The following is a 14745-nucleotide window of genomic DNA, read 5'->3' on the forward strand; positions in this document are numbered from 1 at the left end:
CGTAAGAAGAAATTGGGGGCAGTGGAGGAAGCCAGCCTGAAAATGATTCAGGAGGCGAGTGCCATCATGAGGGCCCCCCTCAACCCCACTGAGGCCTACAGTGCCTCCGTGGCACATGACCTCAATAAAGGCACGGAGGAGCAGAGGCAATTGGCCAAGGGCATCATCAACCAGGCCCTTTGGTGGATGCAGAGGGAGCTGCTGACCCCAGACACTGGGCTATGTGACCCGGCCCGGCTTGCTGAACACCATTCTCCTGCTGCTACATCATCCCCACCTGCAAGGGCCCAGGGAAGACCCGCTGGAAGGCAGCCTGGAAGGAAGGTTGCAAGGAAGAGGAGACGTTGATGCCCTGCCTTCCATTTGATCCCCCACAAATGGCATCTTGTTTGGACTACCACAGCTTGGGTTCCTTTGGTTATGTGCTGCTGCTTCAGATTTTATTTTGTGTGCTTCCTGAGGTTGGCTAGTTTATCCTTCACCATGTTTCAAATGCAAGTTTGCATGTATGTTGCTAGCTGTTCAAGTGCTGCCATTCTGTTTTTGATCCTTTTTATAATTTGCTCAAATAAAAGCCTTTTTGTTGATTTGAAAAACGTGCCTATTGTTTGTAATACTGTGGGTATTATTTTAGGCATCAAACATTACAAACAAATAAAATGTTTAATCTAAAATATTCACTAACACATGGGGGGGGGGGGGGGGTCATTTGGTGTGCCAACATGGTAGACAATTTAAACAACCTTCAAAAAATTCCGGTTAAATATACAAACAAAAGCTAAATCAAAACTATTTCCTATTAAAATATTCTAAATGGTGACATAACTATAAACACCTAAAGAAAGTGGGAAAGATAACCATTAAACATTAAAAGCAAAAAATTTGAAATGTGGAGGACCAATAAAAATATGATACGTCGGGCCAATAAAAGTTTGCAAAAATCTTACTACATCACAGCTAACAAATGTCACTTTTCAGTATGGAACAACTCAGTTGAAATAACATGAGCTAAATAACTGATTAGTTATAGCAAGAGAAGAATGAATAAAACGACGGCATCAAGCGTTGGTTATTGTGTGTTTTGCTTCAGTGTTCTATTGCTAGAATTAATCTTTCTATTGACGAATGTGCCATATCCCAAACAAACGTGAGTTTTACCTGAACGAGCGCTCCCGTGGCCTCATTTAGTCTGAGCATGCGCGGGGTTTTTGTACGTTGGTTTTGTGTACTCACCACCAAACATGTACGTTCGGACAGGATTTGAGCGGACGGTTTTAAAACAAGTTTGGAAATAAATGTCTGCTGAAAAACGGCCCGGCGGGCAAATGTACGGTGAAATTCTGTAGGCTCGTAACTACACACGACCAAACATGTATGCTGAAACTGGTCCGCGGGCCACTTTCAGCAAACATGTTTGGTCGTGAGTATGGGGCCTTAGGGTGAACCACCGCTTTAAACATAATTATTTAGAAGAATACATACACATTTTAATGCCAGCTATGAAATTTAGCAAACACTTAGCACATACCAACTTAACATCACATATTTTGCACATCTATGTAACATGCAGAAACAATTAGGTTATCATGGGCCAGATCCACAACCAGCGGGCGCAACTTAAATGTTCCGATTTAAGTTTCACCGCCGCAAAATTTCTACCTAAGTGCCCGATCCACAAAGCACTTACCTAGAAATTTGCAGCGGTGTAACTTAAATCTGTCCGGCGCAAGGCGTGCCCAATCTAATGGGGCGAGTCCCATTTAAATTAGGCGCGCTCCCGCGCCGGACGTACTGCGCATGCTCCCGACGCTATTTTCCCGACGTGCTTTGCGTTACGTTGCGCCAAGTTTTGTGAATCGCGACGGGTAAAAAAGAGATGCGGCGGAAAAAATAAAATAAAAAATAAAAATTTGACAGCGACGCGGGAAAGAAGGGTATACTTTTACATGGTGTACTAAGTTTACACTTTGTAAAAGCAGCCCTAATTTTGCGACGGCAAACTAACACTTACGGAGAAATAACGAAGGCAAAAAGCTTTGTGGATCTCCGTAAGTGCTAATTTGCATACCCGACGCTGGATTTCGACGAGAAATGCCCCCAGCGGCGGCCGCGGTACTGCATCCTAAGACCTGACAGTGTAAGTCCATTACACATGTCGGATCTTAGGAATATCTATGCGTAACTGATTCTATGAATCAGCCGCATAGATAGAAACAGGGATACGACGGCGTATCAGCAGATACGCCTGCGTATCCCTTTTGTGGATCTGGCCCAAAGTGTATACTTTTACTGAATCGGGTTTAATTGAAAAAAAAAAAAAAACCTGTATACAGTACAGTCCAATTGGGTAAAAACGCTTCCTTGATCCTTTAAGGCCCTAGTGCCTAACCTGTGGCCCAGAGCTGCACATGACCCTTTGACACTTACTCTGCAGCTCATAGGGCCCCTGCAGACAATTTGTTTGTGCTCATTCAATCCTGTCAAGGGAAAATATTCTTTAGAATAGCTTCTAGTCGTTTTTTTTTTTTTATTTCTTTCACACTATTCTTACTTTTTCACTGCTGCCTGTCTTTTTTTCTTCAAAACATAGAAAGATAGAAAAGTGACGGCAGAAAAAGACTGAGCAGTCCATCGAGTCTGCCCATTTTATTTTATTTTTTTATTTTTTCCCCATTAAGCCCCATACACACGGTCACACTTTTTGCCAACCAACTTCAAAATCGTCAACTTTTCTAATTTGTGTGACCGTGTGTACGCTCCATCGGACCAACTTTTTCGGGTTTCATCCAACAAAAAGTTGGGTCTGCAAACGGACCAACTTTTCGGCAACAAAAGTCCGATGGTGCCTTGTCTGACTGTGTGTACAGCAAGCCAACCAACTTTTGGACAAAGTGCAAATACGCATGCTCAGAACCAATGTTAAAATCAACCAACAATAGCAGAAGTTAACCAAAGGGTGGCGGTAAATAGCAGAAAAGAGCAGAAAAACCACGTGATGTTGGGTAATTATTAGAAAAGTTTGCAGAAAAGTCTGACCGTGTGTATGCTATGGGAGTGACCGGACAAATCAATTAAGATAAAAATCCAAGGGAAAGTTTGTTGGATGTGTGACTGTGTGTATGAGCCTTAAGGCTGCATGCACACTGTCTTAACCTGTTCCCGACCGGCTCACGCAGATATACTGTGGCAGAATGGCTCTCCTGGGCGAAATGCCGTATATATACAGCTTCACCCAGGAGAGCCACCAGAGGGCGCGAACCTGATGTGTGTGGCCGGCGGGCGCGATCGCATGCACGAGTAAAAAACATGATCTTCATCTCCTATAGTCAGTCCCCTTCCCCCTACAGTTGGAACACAAAACAGGGAACATAGTGAACCCCTTGATCGCCCCCTAGTGTTAACACCTTCCCTGCCAGAGACATTTACATAGTAATCAGTGAATATTTATAGCACTGATCGCTCTGTAAATGTCAATGGTCCCAAAAATGTGTCAAATGTGTCCGCCATTACTAGTAAAAAAATAAAAAAAACGCCATATAAATACCATAAATCTATCCCCTATTTTGTAGACGCTATAACTTTTGCGCAAACCAATCAATATACGCTTATTGCAATTTGTTTACCAAAAATATGTAGAAGAATACATATTGGCCTAAACTGAGGAATTTTTTTTTTTTAAATTGGGATATTTACTATAGAAAAAAGTAAAAGATATTGTGTTTTTTTCAAAATTGTCGCTTTTTTTTTGTTTATAGCGCAAAAAAGAAAAACCGCAGAGGTGATGAAATACCTCCAAAAGAAAGCTCTATTTGTGGGGAAAAATGGACATCAGTTTTGTTAGGGTACAACATCGCACAATTGTCAGTTAAAGTGACGCAGTGCCGTATTGCAAAAAATGGCCCGGTCATTGGGCAGCCAAATCTTTCGGGGCTGAAGCGGTTAAAAAACTTTACTTCTACAGGAGTTTTGTGTTCTGTCTGTGGAAGCAGCTCAATGTTATCCTATGTGTCTATGCACATTAGGACGTTAAGAGGCATATTTTGAGTTTAATGTTTAGAGGCAGAAAAAAAAACCTTCTGGTTTGCATTTCTGCTTGGAGGCAAAACTAAATAAAACTCCATAAAAGCCTATGTATGTGTCCATGTACACATAGGCTTTTGGTATTGTTTAGAACCTGCTGCAAATAGGGGAGGTTCAACATCTCTCTCCTGAAGGCGGAAAAATCGCATTTAGGATAGGAATGTTTTGACCGTCGGTTGCATAATCGCAGTAAAATCCCACGGTTGTCATAATGTGCACATGAAGCCTTTGTGTCATTACTTTTAAGGCCTCATGCACACTTTAACAGCTGCTGCATTTGACTTCAGGCATTTTTTTCTGCAGCTAGTAAACTACCCAGCATGTTATCCTATGTGTCAATGAACACAGGGGGGTTTATTTACTAAAGGCAAATCCACTTTGCACTACAAGTGCACTGCTAATGCACTTGGAAGTGCAGTTGCTGTAGATCTGAGGGGGGCATGCAAGGAAAAAAAAAAAGCTTTTTGCTTGTACATGATTGGATGATAGAAATCACCAGAGCTTCCCCTCATTTCAGATCTTCCCTTCAGATCTACAGCGACTGCACTTGTGCATTAGCAGTGCACTTGTAGTAAAAAGTGGATTTGTCTTTAGTAATCTAACCCCATAGGCTTTTATTAGCATTTTTTGGCAGGGGCATATTCTGGCTGGAAAAAAAAACACAGACCTACAGTAGGCCAGATTTTAAAAAAAAACCGACATGGGTTCCCCCCCCCCCCAAGGAGCATACCAGGCCCTTAGGTCTGGTATGGGTTGTAAGGAGACCCCGCCCCCCTACGCGATAAACCAACGTGGGGGGGTCCCCCACAATCCATACCAGACCCGTATCCAAAGCACGCTACCCGGCCGGCCAGGAAAGGAGTGGGGACGAGCGAGCGCCCCCCCTCTCCTGAGCCGTACCGTACCCCCCGTACCCCCCGGAGAGCGGAGAAGACCCCCGGAGAGCGGAGAAGACCCCCCGGAGAGCAGAAGAGAACCAGACGGTGGTAAAGAAGAAGCCCCCCTGCTAAAAGAGCTAAAGAAGACAGGGGGGCCCCCGGGGCAGACTAATAAATAATTTTAAAAACCCTGTGTCGTGTGTTTATTTACTTTTACACTTTGCCTCCAGGTGAATGGGTAGGGGTACGATGTACCAAATATTCATTCACTTAGGGTGGGGGGCCGGTATCTGGGGGCCCCCTTATTTTAAGGGGGCTCCCAGATTACGATAAGCCCCCCGCCCACAGACCCCGACAACCAACGGCCAGGGTTGTCAGGAAGAGGCCCTGTCCTTATCAACATGGGGACAGGGTGCTCTGGGGTGGGGGGCATGCGGCCTGGTACAGCTCAGGAGAGGGGAGGGCTGCTCGCTCGTCCCCACTCCTTTCCTGGCCGGCCGGGTAGCGTGCTTTGGATACGGGTCTGGTATGGATTGTGGGGGGACCCCCCCACGTCGGTTTATCGGCGTAGGGGGGCGGGGTCTCCTTACAACCCATACCAGACCTAAGGGCCTGGTATGCTCCTTGGGGGGGGGAACCCATGTCGGTTTTTTATTTAAAATCTGGCGTGGAGTTCTCCCTCTCAGGATGCATACCAAATGCCGCAGCTAGAATTGGCGGAAATCCAAGTCGGATCTCCCGTCGCTTCTATGACGCGCTCGCTGGAATGTGCTTTGTCTATTCCAGCGAGTGCGAGATGTCGGCACCATGTTGCCGAGAATCAGCGCGATGCTGTCGTGCTAGAAACACATTCTCGGCAACATGTACTGTAGTGAGTTTGAAGAGGAGTTTTTCAGATGTAAAAATGCTCTAACACTAAAACATGCTGAAAAATGCAGAAAAACTTGGCTATTCTGCGTTTATGGCGCTTTTGAGCCATAAGGTTTTGTGGGAGTATAGTATTTCTAAGAAGAACTACTGAAAAAAACTCATTCTACAGCTACAGCTTTCTACAGCTAATGCTACTGGCATTTTTATATTATTCAGTGTTCACGAGGCTTAAATATTAATAACCAGTCATATTTTTTGCATTTAGAAACACATCCAGTTTTTTTTTTAAACAATCTACAGACTTGGCCTAAACTAGGTACTGCGAAAGTCTGCCTGGTACCCTATGTGTATAAAGAAATACATTTGCGCACAAGCATGAAAACCTAAGCTGCTGACATAAAGTGAATTTTCACATCAAAGGTACAGTGCCTTACAAAAGTATTAACCCCCCTTGGCTTTTTACCTATTTTGTTACATTTCAGCCTTTAGTTCAATGTTTTTTTAATCTGAATTATGTGTGATGGATCAGAAAAATATATACATAAAACAATTTTTCAGAAATAAAAAACTGATAATTGGCATGTACGTATGTATTCACCCCTTTGTTATGAAGCCAATAAAAAGCTCTTGTGCAGCCAATTACCTTCAGAAGTCATATAATTAGTGAAATGATGTTCACCTGTGTGCAATCTATGTGTCACATGATCTGTAATTACCTTTTTGAAAGGCCCTAGGGGCTGCAACACCTAAGCAATAGGCACCGCTAACCATACTCTGCCATGAAGACCAAGGAACTCTACAAACAAGTAAGGGACAATGTTGTTGAGAAGTACAAGTCAGGGTTAGGTTATAAAAAAATATCCAAATCTTTGATGATCCCTAGGAGCACCATCAAATCTATCATAACCAAATGGCACAACAGCAAACCTGCCAAAAGATGCTCCGCAACACCAAAACACATGGACCAGGTAAGGAGGGCATTAATCAGAGAGGCATCACAGAGACCTAACGTAACCCTGGAGGAGCTGCAGAGTTCCACAGCAGAGACTGGAGTATCTGTACATAGGACGACAATAAGCCGTACGCTCCACAGAGTTGGGTTTTATGACAGAGTGGCCGGAAGAAAGCCATTACTTTCAGCAAAAAACAAAATGGCACGTTTTAAGTTTGCAAAAAAGGCATGTGGGAGACGCCCAAAATGAATGGAGGAAGGTGCTCTGGTCTGATGAGACAAAAATGTCACTTTTTTGGCCATCAAAGAAAAGGCTATGTCTGGTCCAAACCCAACACATCACATCACCCAAAGAACACCATCCCCACAGTGAAACATGGCGGTGGCAGCATCATGCTGTGGGGATGTTTTTCAGCAGTCAGGACTGGGAAACTGGTCAGAGTTGGGGGAAAAATGGATGGTGCTAAATACAGGGATATTCTTGAGCAAAACCTGTACCACTCTGTGTGTGATTTGAGGCTAGGACGGAGGTTCACCTTCCAGTAGGACAATGACCCCAAACACACTGCTAAAGCAACACTTGAGTGGTTTAAGGCTGCATTCACATCTGAGCGACAGCCGCGATCGCGTGTAGCGGCGTATTTTGCCGCGAGTACAAAACTTTCACTTTCATTTTTTTTCTCTCAAAGTCTTCCCATTGCTGTCAATGGGAAAACGCCTATGTCGCCTGAAAAAAAGGGTCCGGGACTTTTTTTCAGGCGACAGGCGTTCGGCGTCTATGAGATGTGAACCATCTCCATGGACAGCAATGGGAATTCTCCCCTCGAGCGACAGAAGCGTCCGGCGTCGGGCGTTTTGTCGCTCAGGTGTGAATGGGGTCTAAGGGGAAACATGTAAATGTTTTGGAATGGCCTAGTCAAATCCCATATCACAATCCAATAGAAAATCTGTGGTCAGACTTAAAGATTGCTATTCACAAGCGCAAACCATTCAACTTGAAGGAGCTGGAGCAGTTTTGCAAGGAGGAATGGGCAAAAATCCCAGTGGTAAGATGTAGCAAGCTCATAAAGACTAATCCAAAGAGACTTGGAGCTGAGATAGCCGCAAAAGGTGGCTCTACAAAGTATTGACTTTAGGGGGGTGAATAGTTATGCACATTGACTTTTTCTCTTATTTTCTCCCATTCGTTGTGGTGAGGAAGATCATTTCATCCATTTGCAATTTGTGACTTGTGTGTTTGTACTTGCAAAGTTACTATAGAACAGTTTTACACCTTCCATTGTTATAGCATGTACTACATTGGTCAAAAGTAATTAGCAGTTATATACTACATTGGCCAGAAGTAATTCCCAGTTAAATACTCACAAACAGTCTGAAAAAAATATTATTTAATTAGAAATACTCAATTGGTATAAAATCATAAAAGCTTTAACATGGTAATGTATTTTCAAAATAACATTTTTGTACTTAAAGTGGAGTTCCACCCTGAAAATGTTTTCCTTTGGTTTCCTCCAAAAAAAAATGTTTTTACTTACCCTAAATAGCTGTTGCTATGCGGAAGTCCTGAATCTGCCTCTTCATCCTCCGCGGTGGATTCTCTTCCTCCTCCTACACTCGGTTTCTTCTTGTGAATGGGGCGCGCTGCATTCTGGGAACTGTGTGTATCCCAGAAAGCAGCTGGCCCATTTACAAAACGCACGGCTTCACTGCCTGTTTCCCTTACTGTGGATGGCGGTGCCTGGAGCTGCCAGGATCGAGGATCAGCCTCGGCGGGGGCCAACATCCCTGGCAAAAAGGACAGGTTAGGGTCCTTTCAGACGTCCTTTCAGTTTGTCCTGTCCGCTCCGTCGGCTCAGCGGGGATCCCCGCTGAGCTCTCGGCGGATAGGGTGGTCCCCGCACACAGTGCAGGGACCGCCCTATCTCAGCTCCGCTCTGCCCTATGGGGAACCGGATGCAGATGGACCGTCTGTCCGTCTGCATCAGTTCCGTTCCGCCGGACGGAAGAAAAATAGGGTTTTCTTCCGTCCGAAAACCGGATCCTGACGGACGCGGACGCTAGCGGATGCTCCATCCGCTAACGGACGCGTTCCCATAGGGATTCATTACAAGTCCGTTAACGGACTTGTAATGAACGGACAGGCGGAACGGACATGTGAAAGGGGCCTTAGTGTCCTTATTAAAAGTCATCAGCTACAGTGTTAGCAGCTGCTGACTTTAAATTTTTTTTTTTTTTACCGGACCTCCGCTTTAACATGACATCTTTTACTTTAGGTTTATTGAGGGACACAGGTATAGTTACATAGTTAGTCAGGTTAAAAAAAGACACAAGTCCATCTAGTTCAACCAATGAAAAAAATTGGAGGCTGTAACATGTAGCAACCCCATGGGGCTATCGCTACATTCACTTACATGATGTAGTCGCTCAGGCATACCTCCGTGAGGTGAGAGTCCATGTAGGCATGGTCCATGACTTGGATGCGGTCTGTGACTCCTGATATCTTCACATCTTCTCTCCGGCTCCCAGCTCAGTGGCAGAACTTTACAGCACCCTTCGCAATTCTCTGATTTCAGCAGTCCTCTTTATATATCACAGGTGGGCCCACCAAAATCAAAAAGCCCAGCAACTAAGCTGAAAATGCCTAACCCTTTTCCGTGCCAGAAACAAATTACATGCATTTCAACCTGCTTACAAACATGGGGACATGTTGCCAGGAGGCCTTCTCCAGGCAAGGTACCCCCCAATATTAGATGATATGGTTCAGGAGTGGGGAAGAAGCATGAAGGCCCCCCTCTCCCCTCCTTTCCCGGCCTGCCAGGTTGCATGCTTAGATAGGTGTCTGGTGTGGTCACACTTTTTTAAAATACATTTTTGCATGGGGCTCCTCTTTAAAAATCAATATCAGACCCGAATATAGAATTATATAGAATATATATAATTTGTGTATAGAATTTGTGGGAGAGCTGTCACCGTGTTTTTTTTTTGTTTGTTTTTGTGTGGAATACCCCTTAAAATTCATACCAGACCTGAAGGCCCTAGTATGAATTGGGGGGAACTCTGTGCCATTTTGTTTGTTTGTGTGGGGGTCCCCCATTGCATCTATATCAGACCCTCATCTAAGGGTCTGGTAAAGATGAAGGGAATCTCCGTCTTGTTTACAAACACAACAAAGTGGCCAGAAGCTGTAATTTTGCTGGCAATTTAAAATATAAGTATTTGAATACATTTTTTTTTAATCATACTCGCCTAGATGGCTGCAGCTGTACTCCTATGATCCATAGGAGAGGTATAGCCAAAATAGCTTTGGCTATACTTTTTGGAAATGTCAGTGTTGCTGTGGTAGGTTGTTTACAAAGTACAGATGCGCCACTTCACAGGCAGGGTAAGCGCATCCCCCAGGCATGTTATTTAAAGGAATTTTTCATTTTTAAAGTTTCCATTTAAGGATTTCTAACATTTCTAAAATTGCTACATAAAAAAAAAAGAATTGCCTTGGTACAAGGCTAGAATATTAGCATTAAAAATAGGCATTACTGTATTTTTAACATTTGTCTCCTATTGACTTCAGTGATGTTTGGGTTCAGCACCTGAACCTGCCCTGAACCAAACCCAGGTACAATCAGCTCATCCCTACCTATAAGCAATCACATTCAAAATGTAATTTTCCTAGTGAAGGTTGTAAACACAATGCAGAACCTGTTAATGACCATGGACAATACAGGCATATATACCTTTAAAAGACTTTTCACTGATAGGAACTGATTTTGTTTCTTCGGTTAATCAGAGCAGATGAAGAATGTTTGTAATACAGTATTGACCAGTTTTCTCTGGGCCCTAATGTTTAATATACCCAATATATAATGCTAAAATTAAACATTAAAATCTGGCCACATGTAGTGTAAATGCTTACACAAAACAGGAACTATGATTTCCATTCTGCTAAATGGACTAGACTTATCAACATGTCCTCACCTGATCTCGTATCCTCTCTTGCTGACCTCGGATGGCTAGAGCATGTTGGGGGTATTTGTTCTTGAGATGATCCATGAAAGCATCTCTCTTCCTGTCCATGTCAGACTTCTGGAGATTGGTCAGTGCTTCCAGGCTTTGGGCAGCAATCACAGTGTGCCGACGCTCTGAAGTATGCACCAAGCCCACATTGGAGAAACGCCTGGTCCCGTTACCAAGAGTACGGTACTCCCTGGGGTATTCAGCATCATCGGCAGAGATCATGTGGGTCCCAGACCGGCTGGAATCTGCAGAGAGAGGTAACAGTAAGGAGCATGAGATAAACTGATAACCTATAGACATTCATTTTAGAGATTGCAGGAATTGTTTGACATTAGAAGGTTTTGTGTAATGTAACAGCACATAGGTCAGTCAACTTAAGAGGGTATGACTGCTGTACTGGCAGTTTACTTTAGCAATTAAATATATTACACACATGGTGTATCCAGAAAGTAATGAGAATGATATTTTAAAAATGATTTTATTGAAAAATGTTACAATTGAACATTACCTCCTTCAAATTATGCACCTTGTAAGTGTACACAACGATCCCAGTGATTTTTCCAGTCTATATAGCATTCCTGGAAGTCTTCAAGAGGGATGTCGTTCAGAGCCTGTGTAGGGGCTCTTTGGACGTTATCCACACTACCAAAATGGTGTCCTTTTTCATGTTCAAATCCTGGGTCACATATTCATAAACTATTGAATTGGTAATTCCCATTTTCTCTGGAATCAATCTGATAGTGAGCTATCAGTAATGGTTGAGAACAGAACTCAAAGCATCCACATTCAGTTCTGATGGTTTACTATCAAAATGATTGCAGAGGAAACGGGAATTACCAAGTCAATTGTTCATGAAATCATGACTCATGATTTAAACATGAGAAAGGACAACATTGTGGTAGGGTGGATAGGGTCCAAAGAGCCACTATGCAGGCTCTGAACACCATCCCACTTGAAGACTTCCAGGGATGCTATTAAGAATGAAAAAATCGATGGGAGCATTGTGTATACTCTCAAGGTGCATACTTTGAAGGAGGTAATGTTCAATGTTCAGTCATTCCAGCCAAATGGTATAACTAACGTCTCTCTCCTTTCTTGCTAGTTTGTGACTGGCTATCTCACTTCTTAAGCTGGATTGAAAATTGGCTGGTTCAGCAGGGACTGGCCAGGTTTCAATCCATGTGTGGCTACTATGGTTAAACAGAAGTTGATTTATCAATTGAAAAAATTCTGTTCAACCACCATGTCTATATATTTCCACCCGATCAGAATTGCAGGCAATAGGCTTCTGATTCTGATGGCAGGTGAGTTTACCTGCTGTCACAATACAATAACACATGTGTGGATGGAGGAATCCAGTCAGTTCTTTTGTTCAACCTACTGGTTGAATAAAAAAAAACTGGCCCATGTATGGCCAGATTTAGATCACGGACGCAGCAACCATAATTAACTCTTATTAATAAAAAAAAAAATAGCAAAGGAATGGAAAAACCTTTAGTAACATCCTTTTGATTGAAAGTTATTCAACTGTTCTAAACCATAATATAGAGAACCACAAGCCTAATTTGAAAAGTTATATTTAAAAAAACAGTTAGGTAAAGCCAAGTAAGCCAAAATAGATAACATGAAAGGACAAAATCGATAGTAAAACCCAGCAAACTTGATATTCACCCAACATTATATTCCAGTGATAAAAAAAAAACGGTAGTAAAACAGATACTATTGCTACTTTACATTTGCAAAACAAAAATTGGTTTATTTATTACAAATTAACTGGAAAATGTGCTGACAAGTCAGATTCAGTAGCATTCACTTGGTATTCTGCAGTCAAATTCACCCTGTTTACAGGATAAATGTGCACCAGGCAAATGCAGACTGGTAAGCGTTTCAATTGTGTTAAGAGAAGGATCAGTCCCCTTGAAAAGAAGAAAGATCAAATCAGTAGACAAAGGGTTCGCTATTGTGGTGCTTAATAAACAAGACTACATTAAAGCAATTGTACACCTTAAAAACAAATTTCATTAAGATAATAAACAAGTCAAAGATACCTGCGCCGTGCAATGGTTTTATGGTTTTGCACAGAACAGTCCTTATCTTCTTCATCCTGCCCCCCCCCCCATGAGTGCCCCCAAAGGAGGCTGCTTCCGGTGTGGGCACTCGTGCGGGCATTCTCCTGAGCTGGGCGTCTATTTAGACATACAGCCTGGCTCAGCCCCCCCCTCGCTCTCTGATCACAGGCTTTGATCGACAACAGCAGGAGCCAATGGCTCCCGCTGCTCTTAGCCAAGCCTGTTAGGCCGCGTACACACGGTCAGTCCATCCGATGAGAACGGACCGTTCTTATTGGTTAACCGATGAAGCTGACTGATGGTCTGATGTGCCTACACATCATCAGTTAAAAAAACGAACAAGTCCAAAGGGGTGACGTAAAACACAACGACGTGCAGAGAAAAATGAAGTTTAATGCTTCCAAGCATGCGTCGACTTAATTCTGAGCATGCGCGGGTTTTTAACCAATGCTTTTGCATACTAACAATCGGTTTTGACCTATCGGTTAGGCGTCCATCGGTTCAATTTTAAAGCAAGCTCTAAAATTTTTGACTGAAAGATAACTGACCGATGTTGCCCACACACGATCGGTTTGGACCGACGATAAGGTCCTTCAGTCCGTTTTCATCGGTTTGGACCGACCGTGTGTACGCGGCCTTAGAGTTGGGAGACAGGAGAGAAGCTGCAGAAGATGCGCACAGTCTTGTGCCGAAATCAAGCACAGTTGAGTTTTTAGGGGGGCCAGGGGGGGGGGGGGACTGCATGTCAAATGTTTTTACCTTAATGCAGAGAATGCATTATGGTGAAAAACATTTTACCTTAACAAATACTGTAAAGAAATGAAATGTGCCACTTTCTGATAGAAACATATATGAAATACGCAGAAAAAATCCCACATTAGAATACAAGAAACAGTTGGCCCAGGAGGGTAGACCATTACGAGTTTTGAACAAGAAAGGGAAAAAAATACATGATCCCATCAAATTGTAAAATAACTATTATTTATTACCAACCAAAAATTCACAAAGATCAACATAACCCGGCTGGCAGACCCATAGTGAATGGTTTCAACTCACTGTCAGCCAGGTTGGGTGAGAATGTTGACCTTATCTTGCAGCCCCTGGTGCAGAACACCATATCGTATCTAAAGCTCTGTACACACGATCACTTGTCTGATGAAAACAGTGAAAAAAAATAGAAAATGTTTTAAAATTTTCCTATGGATAAAAAACTGATAGAAAAAAAACGATAGTCTGTGTGGAACTCCATCGGAGAAAAATCCATGCATGCTCATAATCATATCAACGCATGCTCGGAAGCATTGAACTTCATTTTTCTCAGCACATCGTAGTGTTTTACATCACCGCGTTGGACACGGTCGGATTTTTGACTGATGGTGTGTAGGCAAGACTGATGAAAGTCCGCTTCATCGGATATCCGAAGAAAAAATCCATCGGATTAGATTCCATCGGATATCCGATCGTGTGTACAAGGCTTTAGAGACACTAAGCATTTGCCTAATTTTTTGAAGGATATTCTATAGAGCCATGCTGCTTTTTAGTTTCAGCAGATGTCAGCTCCCTCATATACCATCATTGACCACTGAGAGGCATTAACATCAGTTAAGTGCCTTCTATGAATGTTGGAAGAATTGAATTCAGTCCAGAAAGATTTTATTTTGAAAGCATTAAGGTATGGGCTGGAACATAATTACTTTTGGTTCAGAGGTCAATTCTATAGACAGAATATGGAAATGGTTATGGAAGCCAAGTTTTCTCCCAACACACTTATGACAAAGTGGAAATCAGAGCGTATTCTTAGCAATAAATCCAAATAGTTACTTTTTTTTTTTTTTTTTTTTTTTTACACATTCTTTTTTTACAAATGTTCCATTGATGATGTCTT

At 42.8% G+C, this 14745-nt stretch overlaps 1 protein-coding gene across 11 annotated transcripts in view; it reads right to left on the bottom strand.

Annotated features, from left to right (window-relative positions):
* The window catches only part of SRCIN1 (SRC kinase signaling inhibitor 1), a 461563-nt gene extending 450530 nt beyond the window's left edge, over window positions 1-11033 (bottom strand). For all 11 annotated transcript variants that reach the window (XM_040329863.1, XM_040329861.1, XM_040329866.1 and 8 more), the window contains exon 1: window positions 10753-11033. In XM_040329863.1, the coding sequence (XP_040185797.1) occupies window positions 10753-11013 (261 nt within the window). In that variant the 5' untranslated portion in view covers window positions 11014-11033. The remainder of the gene's footprint in view (window positions 1-10752) is intronic.
* Window positions 11034-14745: the final 3712 nt, after the last annotated feature.

The sequence above is a fragment of the Rana temporaria genome, chromosome 12, assembly GCF_905171775.1.
Source record: "Rana temporaria chromosome 12, aRanTem1.1, whole genome shotgun sequence".
NCBI classification, from domain to species: Eukaryota; Metazoa; Chordata; class Amphibia; order Anura; family Ranidae; genus Rana; species Rana temporaria.